The sequence below is a fragment of the Syngnathus leptorhynchus genome, chromosome 11, assembly GCF_054491065.1.
Source record: "Syngnathus leptorhynchus isolate UIUO chromosome 11, UIUO_Slep, whole genome shotgun sequence".
Classification (NCBI taxonomy): Eukaryota; Metazoa; Chordata; class Actinopteri; order Syngnathiformes; family Syngnathidae; genus Syngnathus; species Syngnathus leptorhynchus.
Genome location: NC_141205.1, coordinates 11,184,571 through 11,200,138, shown reverse-complemented (window position 1 = coordinate 11,200,138; position 15,568 = coordinate 11,184,571). Strand labels below are relative to the sequence as shown.

At 44.1% G+C, this 15,568-nt stretch overlaps 1 protein-coding gene across 1 annotated transcript; it reads right to left on the bottom strand.

The window, feature by feature from the left end:
• Window positions 1-1,080: 1,080 nt before the first annotated feature.
• On the bottom strand, window positions 1,081-14,636 carry wnt4 (wingless-type MMTV integration site family, member 4). The gene is made up of 6 exons (XM_085923504.1): window positions 14,095-14,636; window positions 4,350-4,431; window positions 4,066-4,219; window positions 3,774-3,905; window positions 3,139-3,281; window positions 1,081-3,060 (listed from the first exon to the last, which is right to left on the bottom strand). The coding sequence occupies exons 1-6, from the start codon at window positions 14,307-14,309 to the stop codon at window positions 2,590-2,592; spliced, it is 1,197 nt and encodes a 398-aa protein (XP_085779630.1). The 5' UTR covers window positions 14,310-14,636; the 3' UTR covers window positions 1,081-2,589.
• Between the last annotated feature and the right edge of the window lie 932 nt (window positions 14,637-15,568).

The window sequence follows — 15,568 nt, the reverse complement described above, 5'->3', positions numbered from 1 at the left end:
GCCTCCAGATGAGGTCTTTCAATTGATTTGCAAACTGAGCTCAAAAGGCCCACTGGAGCTGTGACCTGTTTAAAATGTGTTATGTCAAAACGTACAAAAGTGACGTGAGTGCATACAAGCTTTGTTTGACTTTTGACTTGGGTCCAGGTCTAGTCGGCTATTATTCCAAACTAATCAAAGTCTGGCTTAATTTGTGAGAACAGAGCGTTTGTTTTCTGTTCATGCAAATATGAACGAGAGCCTTCAGGGTTTTTTAGTGACAAACAAAATATCAAAGATATCAGAGAAAGAAAACTCAGAGGGATAAGGTGAGAGGGAGGGGGGGGGGGCAAGGTGGGGGTGGCAGGAGGTGGGAGAGCCGCAGGAGAAAGTCGTGCAACTGTCATCACAAACAAGAACCATCTGTCTCATTTGTGTAACTTGTTTTCTTTTAATATGAGAACTATGCCTGAGAAGATCTCGGAGTTTGCGAGGGGCCAAGGAGAAGGCTGCGTTAAAGCCACTCGTCTTCGGGTGTCTGAGCGAGCGGTATTAAGATCCAGGCAACCTGCACGGTTAACCCTTCCAAAGCAACGTGGCTCTTCAAATGCATTCCGCCAATTCACCGACACCTGGTCGAACCCTCGGTAGTGCGGAAAAATCAAGCTCACCAATCGGTGTGGCCACCCACACCTTATATGAGCCGTCATGGTGGCTTAATGAAGGACAGATCCCATCTGTCGCCGTTGTTACAGACAGATTTACCGCAGTGGGGGACCGCAATGGAACCAAAGTTATTGTGGAATACACTGGATGTGTGTGTGTGTGATATTGATGGGGACAGAGAGAGTAAAAGCTCGTGCCATGTGGTCTGCATTTGGCTGAAATCCTCGTCTATCCCAATGTTCCTGCCTCCGTTCCTTCGTGAATCCGAAGCAGACCAGACGGTGAGCGGCTGCCCTGCTTCTTCCAAATCCCACTTAAATATCTATATGTGGTTTTGCGGTCATGTGATGCGAGCTACCTTGAGAGAACCTCACACACGGTAGCGTCTCGCTGTGCGCTGATACGAAGAAAGTCTCAACAAAAACATCGTTTCGTTGTTTTTAATGTCACAATGGATCCAAACAAAACTGAGGTGGTTCTTCTTATATCGACGTAGGCCGGAAATCCCGACTCGTCGCTTTCGTAGTGGGTGTGGCTTGCTAGGCTAAATGTCTATGAGCCTATTCAGTGTTAGTGGGGGATCCGTTCTTTTCCATCATCACTTTTCTTACTTTTCTCTCTTGATTACATCCAGACATTTGAAAAGAGCAGTCGGGGACAACATATGTATTTGACACAGCATATATTCAAGATGAACATACATTCATAGGCAGTTATAATCTTCAGTGTTTACAGATCTACATTATGATTACGATAGCACATTATTATAGGCAAGCGTGGCTTTTCGCTGGGACAAATTGGCCGCGTGTGGTCACATGTTGTCAGTTGCTGCGGAGTGGGGGCTTCATGTGCGGTCGAACAGAAAGTGCTTCAGTCATCATGCACGATGAGCATGCTCAGCGACCAACCGGCACGTTTCCAATGTCTTGGTGTTTGTGTTGGGTCTGATTCATGTGTTGGTTGCATGCGGCAAACCACATACGATAGGGGATCAATAACCTTGCGACCTGAAGGATGTTGATTTCTACCCAGCGCAAAGAAGAGGACCATGACCTGTGGAACGCAATGCCTGTGGTCCTCTACAATTCAGTTATTTTTGGGCACCAGTCATAAAATGTTTACAGCGGGAAAACTTCATTTCATTCCGACCTCAACCAAACCGTGCCGCTCGGTGTAAACAGGGTGGACATTTCTTTTCTCTATTATCCATTGATGGGTACGGATCTTATTGAGCAATATTTTCCGAGTGTGAGTGTTTTTTTTTCTTCTTTTTTTTAACCATTAGTGCTCATGCTGTGAGTTTACAGGAGAGGAAGGAGATGATAGTGGCTTTCATTGGCAGAAAACGTGTCCCCATGTGTGTGTCTAAGTAGAGCGGCATCACGGCGCCGCGTGGTGCCAACCACACAACTCGACGTGATAAAATCTTAGCTCAGTGCAGCCATACACACACAGAAAGCAAATCATGTGAAGTCCATGTACGACTGGTTCAGTCTTTTCTTGATGCTCCCTTGACGTGCGGCACTGATTGAGTCCCCAAAGCAGCAGCAGTAGGAGCAGCAAGGACGGAGTGCCATCAGCCCCCCCCCCCAACGACCCAAACCCCTCAACCCCACCCATCCAGGGATGCTGTTTGTCTCTCCTTATCTCCAGCAGACTGCTCCCTCCTTCTTAGTCAATCTCAGATAAGATCCTCAGTCTCAACAAATAAGTTAAACATTACAAGAAGACGTAGAGGGAGGGAGACAACGCTTTCTAATTGAGACGACACAAACGGCACGATGAGGAAGTGGATGTCCACGCACTTCTCTGTGACTCGCCGTGTTTCCGTCGACAAGTAGCACAAAGCTTTGGTCCTACCCAGCCGAAGAGGGAGCTTTACGTGTCCTCAGTGTGCTCTCTAGTTGTGATGGTTTGTGAAGTTGGTCAGCAGTGTCCATTTCATCATCGACAAGTGTGCATCTCCACCATTTTGCGGCACTGCTTGCATTTGACGTAGCAGCACCAGTGGAATTTACAGCTGCACCTGTCCACGACCTCCACCTGCTGCGTCTGAAAGCCGCGGCCGCAGCACATCAGCTCGCAGCCGTCGATGGCCTTTGAGGTTCTGTTGCACTGTCGCCCCACTGTACCCAGCATGCCCGGCGTGCGGGGATCATGCTCGCAGAAGTCTGGACTGGGTTCTAAGTAGACCAGATCTTCATCAGTGTGAGGTTTGAACTGGGAGTTACGAGGGACCAGGACTTTGGCGGAGCCCATTTTGCGCTGCTCCACCTCAGTGGCCCCATCAAACTTCTCCTTGATGATGTTGCCCACTTTGCGAAAGGGGGGCATTGCTTTCCAGCAGGTCTTCACCTCACATGAGCCGGACACTCCGTGACATTTGCACTCCACACGCATGTGAGCCAGGATGGCCTGAAAAATTGACAGAATAAATCAATGAATAAATCCAAGGACTTTGCATGCGATTCTACAGGTCGCGCTATGAGTTACCTTCCTGCCGGCCTCATTGTTGTGCAGGTTCATGAGGGCCCGACTGGAAGACTGGCCTTTACTCCTTTCCCTCACGTCCACAAAGGACTGAGAAAAAGCCACTCCGTAAGCAATGTTGTCACTGCAGCCCGACCACTGGAATCCTGCGACAAGACGTTAGAATATCATTAAAATACATACCCCAAAAAAAGCTAACCCCCCCAAAATATGGTATCGAATGACAGAGAAATGTCTGAGGTGATCCTCATAGTGTTGAACCAGCAAAGTGTTAGCCACAAGTCAGCAGCTTTGCATTTGACTTATAAGAGGTCTCATTGTTTTGCTGTCTGGCTGCAACCGCAGCCTGACACCAGCACAACACTGACTCAGTGATAATCACACAAGCACCACTTTGACTTAATACACATTTCACCAACAGCATTATTTATTTTTGGTACTTAAGTTGATATTTCTACATAGCTCGGGCTTTATAATGGAAGAATTAAACAAGCTATTTTCTGAACTTTTCAACATCAGATAATTAGATATTCAAGAGTTGTTCTTTCCAAATATTCAAAGTATAATTGCTTCGATGTGTTGCTGCCGTCGTCGTTTTTCTGCTTATGTATTTGCAAGCGGGAGTGAGCGATACACACCCTCTGGACTGACTCCATGTACGTTGTGGTCACAGCCGCATTTTTCGAGCTCTCCACTGCTGCAGGCCCTTGTGACCGCAAACGCCACACTGGCTGCTGAGATGGCATACACAAAGGCGGCCTCACGGGTGCCTAGAACACACACACACACACACACACACACACACACACACACACACACACGCGCACATACACACAATGACTCATTATGCACAAAAACGGACAAATGAAGACCGCGTTTAAGAAGTATGACAATTAGTGAACTCATCGAGCTCTTTTCTCATAAACTTACTCTGGGTGACCACTTTGCCAAACACAGGCATGCTCTCGAGAGTGGAGCAATTCCAACGACGGTTCCGGAACTGGAACTGACACTCATCAATGGCCAGCTGAGCACCACGGCGCACCGCGTCCATCACCTCCACGCTGCGCTTACAGATCTGAACCTGCAGCGGAATAGAATCTCAGAAGACATCTCAAACAAATGCAGTCGACGTACCAAGAAATAAATCCTAACTACCGCTACACTGAGAATAAACTCGTACGAATGGAAAACAGCATTGTGGGTCAATGCACCTGTCTTTGAATGAGGCCTCGTAACCTCTCGCACGTCTCTTCATCCCGGATGCTTCCGACTGACGACAGCTTGGCCAGGTACCTGATGGAAGAGAAGATAAAAGACACGGAAATCATTTTATAAAAAGCCAACAGCTCTGCAGTAGTTCAGCAAATAAATCAATTTCAAATAACTCCATCAGCCGAACCATCGATATTTAAGAAAATGTAATTATTTTAAGTGCACCTTATAGATGCGTACGTAAATCAAAAATCACCAAGTGGGTAAACAAACTAGGGTTTAATTAAAATGGATCAAGCGATAAGGAAAGCATCCGAGTCGTGAAAAAACAGCTGCACCAAGTCTCCTGCGTGTAGTTTTTGCTTGCAATTGTGGTTCAAACAGGGATGCGCGTCTTTGTTATAAACCGTCATTCAGATTTTGTCCTGCAGGCTCAGTTCCCATGATGTTGTGAGAATGTTTTGGATGAAGGTTTGGCTGTGACTACACTCTGAGGAGGGAAAGTGGTTTATCACAGACAGCACCTCTAGGCCAGACAGGTCAGAAAGATATACCGCATACACACACAATTGTAGACGTGTGAGAAAATGGCATCGCTGTTGATGCCCCCCCCTCACCTCCACATGCACACACAACCGCCCCAACTCACTTCACTCTCATATCTGCAGGCCCAGCTGCGCTTTACAGAAATAGGCTTTCACAATTTCCGACGCTGAATTCCCCTTTGAGGTCGGAGCCTTGATGATGTACCGTCTAAAGCGCTCAAAGGTTCCTGACATGTTTGATTGCTTGTTGAGTCTGAAACGAGTCCCCTGCTCTTGCTCATGTTTGAAAAATGTGGCAGAAGCAACAGTTTGACAAAACAAAGTCCATTATCAAGCTCATCTTAAATTTAACAAACACAATAACACATTTATCATAAGCAGAGCCTATGTATTCTCAGTACACTACAATTTAGACTGCTTATCATTTTATTCTACCGACTGTGCCTTCTAGTCCAGTGTGATTTATCTTTGGATTTTTCATAACTTTTTGATTTGTGCATATTCTCTTATATATGGAAATTAAATATGAAAACACATGATATTGCTGCTTATATATTAACAAAACAGGATTTCCCCTAATTTTTGCTGGTGTGGTTTATAGTCCTGAAATTACGGCATTTTCATGCAAGCCAAAGCATAGGAACATATGTTAACTTTGATTAGGATTGCAGAGGTGTGTGTGACCTCTTGCATTGATTAATCAACCTAATATTCTGTAAACAATATGAAAGCTCAAGATCATGAAGGTAAGAGAAGAGCCAGTGCAAAAACATTGGTCGGAGCTAATACACTCGTTCGAAATGTCCTGAAGAACAGAGAACGCATCGGTGTACAAGGAAACAGATGTAGAATGGGGGGGGGAGCGAGGAAAACAGCTGCATTTGATGACAGAAGATGCAAAACACCATTTGCGAAAAGAACAGAAGGCAGGGCTTGAATTTGCTATAGAGATGAGCCTAAAAACATCTCTAAAGAGCTCAGCACAAGTAACGCGAGTACATTCAAATGGCCCTGGGACGGACTTGAAGGCTGTTATTCTCTTGGAGTGTGCATGGTTTTCCTTAAGGTTTCTGAAGCCCGTTTTATGAGTTCCCAAGACCACACATACCTCTGCAAAGCCCTTGTGTGTCTGTCTCAGTGGAATGGAGTGGCACATATCCAAGGCTTGGCAAATTCTGCTGAAATTATTGATAGCACTTTACTGGGATATTCTAAATACTAACCTATTGGTTTTCCCATTTTGTAAATAAAATAATTGTTACAGCACACGCTAAAAGATCTCCCGTTTTAATGCCATCCACGAGAACATCATATTCAATTGAATTTGTCGCACGTGACATCCGCAAATCGCGCAAGACCTCAAAGATGCTCACGACTCAGATCAGTATTAAAAGCTTTAATCTGTGCACGTTTGCTTTTTGCTTTGCGGAGCATTTGTTTGACACTTCTTCAAAAGAAAGATCTGAGCGGCTATTTGAATAGACAGGCGCACAAAACTGGCATATCTTCTTTTTAAAGTCTAGTTTATTGTGCTTGGGACGTTGTGCCTTGCTGGGTGTTCCATCTGACATTTTCTATTACACACTGCCAGCTAAAAGCAGGTCTAAGTTGTGGCGCAGGTGGGGTAACACTATTTTGGTGGATTTTATTTAGGCAAAGGCAGACAGATTCTGAGCTTCATGGACATTCAAGGAGTCAATTCTCTGAATCATTGGGGGAATAAGTTCAATGACCAAAGTATTAAAAACTCAGAAACAAAAAACAAGGTACAAAGCAAAACTTGTAACAGAATCACAAAGGGGACCATGATAACAACAAAAAGCAAGAATGACCGAAAGGTAACAGGGAACTAAATACAAACATACTGACGAGACCACGAGGAACACCTGAACAAGACACGAGAGGCCGAGGGAGCTGATTGGCCGACAAGAACAGGTGAACACAGAAAAACCTATTGAGGACACCGAAAAAAAAACAAGAAAAAAAACTAACAAACAAACATAAAATGAAAGAAAGAAATGTATTCAAAACAATATCAAATTCCCAAAACTGAAAAAAACCCGATTAATTTGTTTTAATGAAAACAACAATTTGAGCCTGAAATGGATTTCCAATCTTATGGGAAGACAAATTGCAGAGCAACAGGTAACCTGTCTGTCATCCTTTCAAAAGTTGGAGAGGTGAAACACCTCTTTCTTTGCAGCTCCGCTCTCATCTCATCCTCTCAACAGCGCCGATAATCCTCCTCTCCCGCTGCCTCTTTGAAGGCCACGCTGGACCCAAGCAGACAATGAATGTTAGTATTCAGCACTCAGCAGCGCGATAACCCCGATCTTTGCCACTCCACAGCATCTCAGCCAGACCCATCAGCATACACTACACACTTGGAAGTGACCTCACACTCACTCACTTTATTGCGATTTACTTAGAAGGTCTTCATTATGAAGGCGGACACAGTTTCCATGATGGGAGTCTGGTATGCAAGCGCACAAAAAGTCTGCGACTTGGCGTCTTCATTTCCAGCATCACGGAAATAATGCCAGCGACTAAGTGAGTTCATTTTGACCCTGAGGGACACCTGAACCCTCAGTTTTACACACTGGCTAGTGTTTTGTGTAATGGATGTGTAGACGTAACTATTAGGGACACATTGGAGTGTCACATGTGCATTGAAAATTTAGAAAGCTGCACTAAAAAAAAAAGGCAATGAGAAAATTTCCTTCAGTGCTGACTTTTCAGATCATTCAGAATGGCATTGCATTTGATGGACATTATTTTTCATACATATAGTTGATCAAAATAAAGGCCTCTGTCTGAGATTTTTTTAATACTATTCATGAGACTTTATCAGGATGCGTGTTTTCATGTCAAGTCATGGGAAAGGAACAGACAGACCTTGAGCGGGTGTATTTCACTTTCAACCCTGCATCTTCTTATCTGCTCATTTTGCATTGTATACCGTTGCTTTCTTTCCACGAGGTTGACAAAATATCCCAGCCCACAAGCAGAGGAGTCAACCCATAGAAGGGCAGCGCGGAGAAACACATTGGCAGCTCACGTCTCCTCCCCGTCCCTCTCTCCCGCTTTCCTTGCATGAATCCCACGGGCCTAAACCCGCTGGAGCCGGCGGCGCTGTGAAGGCCATAATACAACACAAACACACCAGCGGCCCACGGATGCTCTTCGGGCCAGGTGGAATGAACCAAGCCTCCCACTTGGAACCCCCCGCAACCTTGTGAAAATAACAGATAAATCCAGACGGGGGAGACTTTTATGACTTTTGCTGTTATCTTGCACAGAAAATACTGACAAGAAGGGAAACGGTTGGACACCATGAGAAATCCACATGATGGTTGTGTTTTTAAAACAGGCAATTTATATTGTTTCCATCCAAAATTGTTCTGTGCATCTATTTTGTAAATCAATTACTCCTGTTCAGGGTCACGGTTTGGTTCGATGCTTTGGCAGTGGTTTTGAAATAGCACATTTTTCTTGCGTGTAAACTCTACAGAAAGGTAATGGAGAGAATTCTGTTGGGCAACTTAGCATTTAGATTTACTTTCTCAAACTTTTGGGAAGGTACCAGCCTCAAGTTGGAGACTATTCCAGTAACCATTTGTACTTGTATGTACTGCCACCTGTAGAGGGCGCTGTGCCATTAGTTTATTGTGACGCCCTACTTGTGAGGTGCTGTGACATCTGCCTTGATAAAATCTCTTTACAGAAATGTTCTGTTCTCTGCAGTAGTCAATTAAATGACCTCATCCAGAATGAAGTGTGCAGGGTATATTTGAAGTTGAAAAAAACAAGAAGGTGGAAGTCAGGCGGTGTGAATAGGCGGAAAAATGTGAGGCAAGCCCGATACTATGGTAATATGTTTGTTTGTTGGTGTGTTTATGTGCTTACACGTGTGTCTGGGTGTATTTATATGCTGGTGGCTCCACTAGAGCTCATTGCCCCCTAAAAATAAAGTGTCCTGCCAACAGCACAAGCCTCACACGCAGAAACACAGACACATTCACATCTCCACCGTTTCACGCCAATTTGGGAAAACAAATGAAAGACAGTAAAACCCATGGACTAACCTCTCGCCAGGGTATCCGTGCCATTGCCCAATAAGGCTCGGAATCATTGGAGGCCTGTGTGGGTGTCCGTGCGTGCGCACATTACAAAAAAAATCGTGTTGGGTTTAAAAAAAAGAAGAAAAACACTGAATTATTTGTTAATCGTTTGGCTGTGTGTGTCCTCTTAACTGGCGACCAGTCTAGAGCGTACCCTGCCTCTTGTCCAAAGTCAGCCGGTGAAGGCTTAAACACACCTGAATAAGTGGCAGACAAAGGATGTGTGGATTAGAACGTTGTTCATCGACTGGCCAATCTGGCTCACCACTGGATTCCATTATTAGGAGGATCTAAGTGAAAGTATTAGAATAATAATGTTACGCCAAATTTGTATGACATTTTTCTTTGAGGGTTCATAAAAGACTCAAGTTCATTCATTTGCAAGATGCAGAAATGTCCTCGCTTGCGGAATTGCGATCAGTCACACCAAGTGGGCAAGTGTGGACACGCACCATCCAGCTTTCTGTTTACACAGTTATCGCACATGTGTAAACTCTGTGTTGTACGCACATATTTGTATGGAGAAAGACGTATCTGTGTGGGAGGCTAGAATACATATTTGCTTCCCACCTCATCACCGCCGAGTCTCCTTCTTCAAACGTAGCCTTTTCAACGTTAGATCAGAATGAAATGCGGATGTAGGTCATGAAAGGGTCAGGTATGTGCGTACGCACTAAGGCCAGCCTGGAGAAATGCGAAACAATAATGCGCATTTTGGTCCCGTACTGTCCTCTGCAGCCTTGATGAGAATGTGGTGGAGCAAGAGTTCGCCGTTTGCGACTCACTTTCACATTTTTGGACGTAAACCAACAAAACAGATATAATAAAAAAAACATCTCAATAGTAGATGCCCAGAAGCTGCTGGATCAGATGATAGATTGTGCAAATATTTGATTCGTCACAAGCCCTTGCAACCCTCACGATGCCACGGCTTAGTTATGCGAAATATGTATTCTCATCATCTAATCTGAAAACAGAAACACAAAAGCATTATTCTTTTTATATTTTTAACCCAGCCATACATTTTTTGATAGCTATCACAAATGAGCTGCAGCCTTTAGCCGCTGCTTTGGGTCAACTAGCTCAACTAACGGTCTGCAGCCAATCAATCAATCAATCAATCAATCAATCAATCAATCAATCAATCAATCAATCACTGGATCTTTACCCAATATAGCATGCGTTTTACCACCTGAGGAGGAGACAGAAGCCCAGACGCAAACAAGAACTGAAACATCTTCTGTTCCAATACTTTTGGCACAAACTGTATATAAGGCACTGCTGCCCGTAAAAGAAATACAATCACAGTGAAAGTCACTCATCTTAAGAGGCAGAACGGTGCACAATCAGCTGCTCACATGCAGCCATTCGTTGGGCCTCCTCGGTCGCCGCCAGATGGTGTGTTATGTCTCCCGAAAGCCTGCCGCACTTCTCTGCCGAGTGCCACAATTGTATCTCATCTTTCAGTGAGGCCGCCCGCTCGCCGGTTCCCCGTCGCTCCCATCTGCCCTCAACTAATCCGAGTCCTAATCTGGTCAACGCGAGCGATTCCCCCCGCTGATTCAAGTGTGCCATGATAATTGCGCGCCCGGCGGTGACAAGAGGGCTTGAAATAACATGTCGCAACCTCATTGCAGTCATGTGAAGGGGAACAAAGTGTGAGGCGCCAGCGTGTGCTGCCAAGGTCTCTGCTGCTTTCTCTGGTTACGCTGGCATCTCTTTAGCACCTCACCATGGTTAGATGGGACATGTGCTCAACTGCACACACACTGAGCCAACAATGACATGTAAAACACCTTCACGCTACTCGTAGGACATTAAGGGGAATATTATTTGCATCATCGTGTATTCCTATCTAATGTTAGAACGCCGTCTACTGTTTTTTTTGATGCGTGTCCTGTTCACCACATTCCATTGTAGCTAATTGATATAATGGAGCAGCATTGCCATTTCACTATTAATAAAGATTTCATTCAAAATGTCATGAATTAACAGTTGATAAATTAACAATGTCGCTCTCCTGTAGGATTGCAGTAATCCCTCGTTTATCGCGGATAATTGGTTCCAAGACCACCCACGATATGTCTGCAAAGTAGTGTCACCCGTTTTTTTAACATACATACATTGTTTGTGTATCAATAAGTGTATATTAAACCATATAAGTGCATATGTTATCATTAGAACATTATATAATAGTTTCAAACATGTAAATACTATATTGATATGGAGTACAAATGACATACAGAAAATAATGTATAAATAATATAAATATGATACGTGTGTGTGACATATGTATATGTAGCGAAAGTATACATACTATAAATATGATTTTAGAACTATTTGATCATTATATCCTTTTTTATAACAAGGTACACGTGTACATACTGTAAATGTGTTTTTGGAACGCTTATTATTATAGCATTTTATTTATGACAACGTTCCATCTGTAAATATGTTTTTAGAGCTCTTATTATTATCACAAGTTTTTTTTTATAAAAGAAGGTACAAGTGAATGTACTGCAATTGTGTGGACACTCCCTGTCTTGATTTTTTGTGCCATAATTTCTCAATCTAGAAGGTTTATTTTGAATTTGTGAATTTCTTTGGGGGGAGGGTCGCGATGTACTGAAGCCGCGATAATCGAACCGTGATGTAGCAAGGGATTAATGTATATTAATTACACGGGTAAAAACTAAATTTATTCAGAAATGCAAGTTAACATTTCTAGATGATTCCTAATCTGCCCACGTTTTTTCTCTTGCATATCATATTTTCAAAATTATAATTTTATGGGACATGTCAATCCCTGAAGTATTTAAAAGCAGCAATGACTGCACAAAAATGTAAAAAAAACAAAAAATCTCAATTCCAAAACTTTCTTTTTGCTGCGAACCACCATACAGCAATTGTATCTCCTTTACTGCTCTGCATTGGTTCTTGCTGCAGCATGACTAAAACGAGGCCCCACAGGTCCAAATTCTTCTTCGACACAGCTGTTACCTGCACTGGGCCAGGTCCACCTAACATTTACACCTCCCCTGTAAAAAGAACCAAATTTCTTCCACAGTAAATCACAACATTTTTCAGTGAGCACTCCTGCCAGTACATTCTCCAAATGGCGTTGCGCACACAGATATGTACGCAGTGAGAAGAAGTGTTACTGAGTGAGTTTGTCAATATTACAATTAAAAAAAAAAAGTTTTATTTTTATTTTGCTGTCAAATGTCAAAATAGCTCATTTACTTCCAATCATTTACTTTTTTTGGTAACATTTTGAATTGAATCAGTCATCAGCACCTGCTTTCAATTGCCTCCAAATCTGATTGCAGGTTGCTGTTCCCATAACGGAAAAGTAAAGTCACCCGAATGTAAAAGTACGGAAATTGGACGCATTGAAAAAAAAAAGTGTACATTTGAGAGAGAATTATAGTCCACAAATATATATATAAAAAAATCAAATCAGAAAAGTTAGATGCGGCGATATCTGTGAGGCGCGTCATATACTTGCACGGAAACAAGTTAATTGCGCGCGTCGTATGTCGGGCGCCTCTACCTGCATTTGAAGGTGGAAGGTGAAAGTGAACATCAACGTGTACAGTTCCACGCACATTGCACACAGCACAGCCATCGCAGAGGAGTAATCCCACCGAGCAAGCAGACTGGCAGCTCCTCAAGCCTGCCTGTACATGCCTCTGCTGTCACCACGCCTTCAGTCACAAACAGCACAATTACTCTGCACTCGGTGACAGAGTTCAAGGTGTTTGGCAAAGCTTTCACGTGGCTTCTTCTTCTTCTTACAGCCACTCCGTATGCAGTTATCTTAATGTCAACATCAGATTAGTCTTAAATGTACACGGTTTCAACAGAATTGACAAGCGGAATAATGAATTACAAATTACAGGTTGTAAGGTTACTCGTGCTTGCGCACCGTGCCGTGACATGTTCTACAACTCATCAGTATTATTTCATTTGGCCCATGAAAGCCACTCTGGGGCCTCGATTTTGTGCAATGAAATGGAATGGTCCTCCTGAAGTAAAACGTGTTGGAAGATAAGAGACGTGGAATCGCGCCTGTGCAGAGGAATGCAAGAAAGCCACCGAACCCATCCCATCCGCCTCCCTCCGAGCGCAGGAAGAGCAGGCACACACATGCGACCCGAGCACTTTGCACAAGGTAGATTATACATCGTGCATTCCTTATCTTCGTTGTTGGGTTGCTGTCCACTTGCAGAATTGATCTTCCAAAGCATTATTTCAAGTCTTTTTGCATCACAGGCAAGCTATCATAAATTACACATGGGCTGGTGAATGACTGATCATTTGGAGGACTGCCTCCTTTTTCACATTGTGATTTGAAAAATAAATCTGAAAAGCACAGAATCCCTCACTTCCAAAGCATTATTTCAAGTCTTTTTGCATCACAGGCAAGCTATCATAAATTACACATGGGCTGGTGAATGACTGATCATTTGGAGGACTGCCTCCTTTTTCACATTGTGATTTGAAAAATAAATCTGAAAAGCACAGAATCCCTCACATCAAAGTGTGTCTCGCTGGCTCGAATCCCAGAGAGTGAAGAAGTGCTCTTAATTCTGCCATTTACATGGCGTTTAGGATTTGTAGTTTTAATTATCTGTTGCCTGTCTACTGTGTCTCTCTTCGTCATCCTTTAAGGCTTCTTTAACGAGAATTATTGGTGTGATGCAAGAGACCTGTTGCACCCATTCGTCTACACAGCCAATAATTATTGGAATACGAGTTTCATAAGATTGCTTGCAAAACGGCAAGTCATCATTTGCGCAGTTTTAAAACGACAAGCTGCATACGCCTGATTTTTTTATTTTTTTTTTGAGATGCAAAAGGTGCTTGCAATTATTTTTTGGAGGGGGGGGGGCGTGCACAAAGGGAGTTTCGTAAATTATGAATTCTGACTATTCAACGATTAACTCGCGCTTGTATGGGAAGATGAGTGATGTCACGCTAATTAATGAGAATCTAATAATGGGTCAACGTGAAGGTGCTACATCAAAAGTTTCTTCAAAAAAAAAAAATGAGGAAAACATGAGATTTGAACTTACAGCCAGTTGCTGGCATTGGCCGAGAGGAGCGCACAGCAGAGCATCAGCACACACCGCAACACACACTCCTCTGTCATCTCAGCTCGGTGGGGAGCAGAAAGTCGTCGAGAGTGGAAATAATCCCGTGATGGAGAGTCCTTGTCCGGGTGGGGAATGGAGGGAAACAGGGGAGCGCTTCGGACGAGGCTGCTGCTGTTAATCCATCGCATTCGCATCCAGCGCTTCGGCCACGTCCGGCCGTACAGCCGCGCAACTTCACAGCGCGTCCGCGCACTTCTCGCGTCCGTCGCTCCTTGAGCGCATCCACTGCCACAGGGGACGGAGGAAGATATAGGATGCTCTCCAAAAGTTTAGCCAAACTTTGCATTCACCTTCACCCCCTCAGAGAACACATAAGGAGCAACCATACAAGTGAAGAGTTCCGATGGTGCTTAAGTCACGCCACGCGGCTATCCTGTCATCGGGCCCCTGGGGACCACGCACTAAGCGCGCGAGTAGCCCACTAACAGATCCACATGAACGCACTCACACACACTTGGCTCTGTCGGTGCGTCTGACAGAGAAGAGAGCGTGTATGGTGACTTTAGTTGAGGGGGCGGTGCGAGGATGTGGAGGTATGGCGGAGACATGCAGGGAGTTTTAGGGGGATGAGTGGGGCGGGTTCACGAGCCAGTGTGTGCGCGTATGTGTGTGTGCGTGTGTGCGTGTGTGTAGACGGCACTATGTGTTTTAGAAGTCTCCTGGGAGGATGCAATAGCGCAGCCATTCACTAATGCCCTCCCCAGCTATCCCCACTCCTCTCCAACACTCACATAAACACACTCGCATTTACTTACACACACATGCACACACACGCTCCTCAAACCACTTCTTGGCAGAGGCTCACGCTCCCTGTCACACAGTCAACCAAATTTTCTGCGGTCAACAGGCTATTTAAAGCTTTGGCAGCAAAATGTCTACGTTCGAACCCCGCAAATCCCAAATAAGATGACAAATGTGAGGGACACTATTGAATAGTGTCAACGTCTCGGTCTGTTGAAGCCATGGGGACTTGATCAGCGTGAGGAGGAAGAGCTTAATAGCTGTCATGAGAAAAATATTTTAAGAATGCAAAATGTGTCCCCTAGATGATGCTCGTCCTGCCAAGACGACCATGACTTCTCATGACTGCATAATGTTGCCTGTCTATCTCAACACCTGAAAAGGCTGATTTTTTTAAATGTGTTTATGGTTCCCAATATTAAATCAATAATCGTATATCCCTCCAGTTCAACTTGCTGTAACGTCCGGCATCGAGTGTTGTTGACAGAGTGATTGCACAGTGGGACCAGCAGTAGATCAACCAGCAGGAAAAGCAGCCCAATCCGTGGACCACTATAAATATTTTAGCTCAAATGTGATTTATTTTCCCAATGAAAGTGTTTCAAACATGAAAATGCTTTTTATTAGTCTCCACAGAGGAACGTGTCAGAAT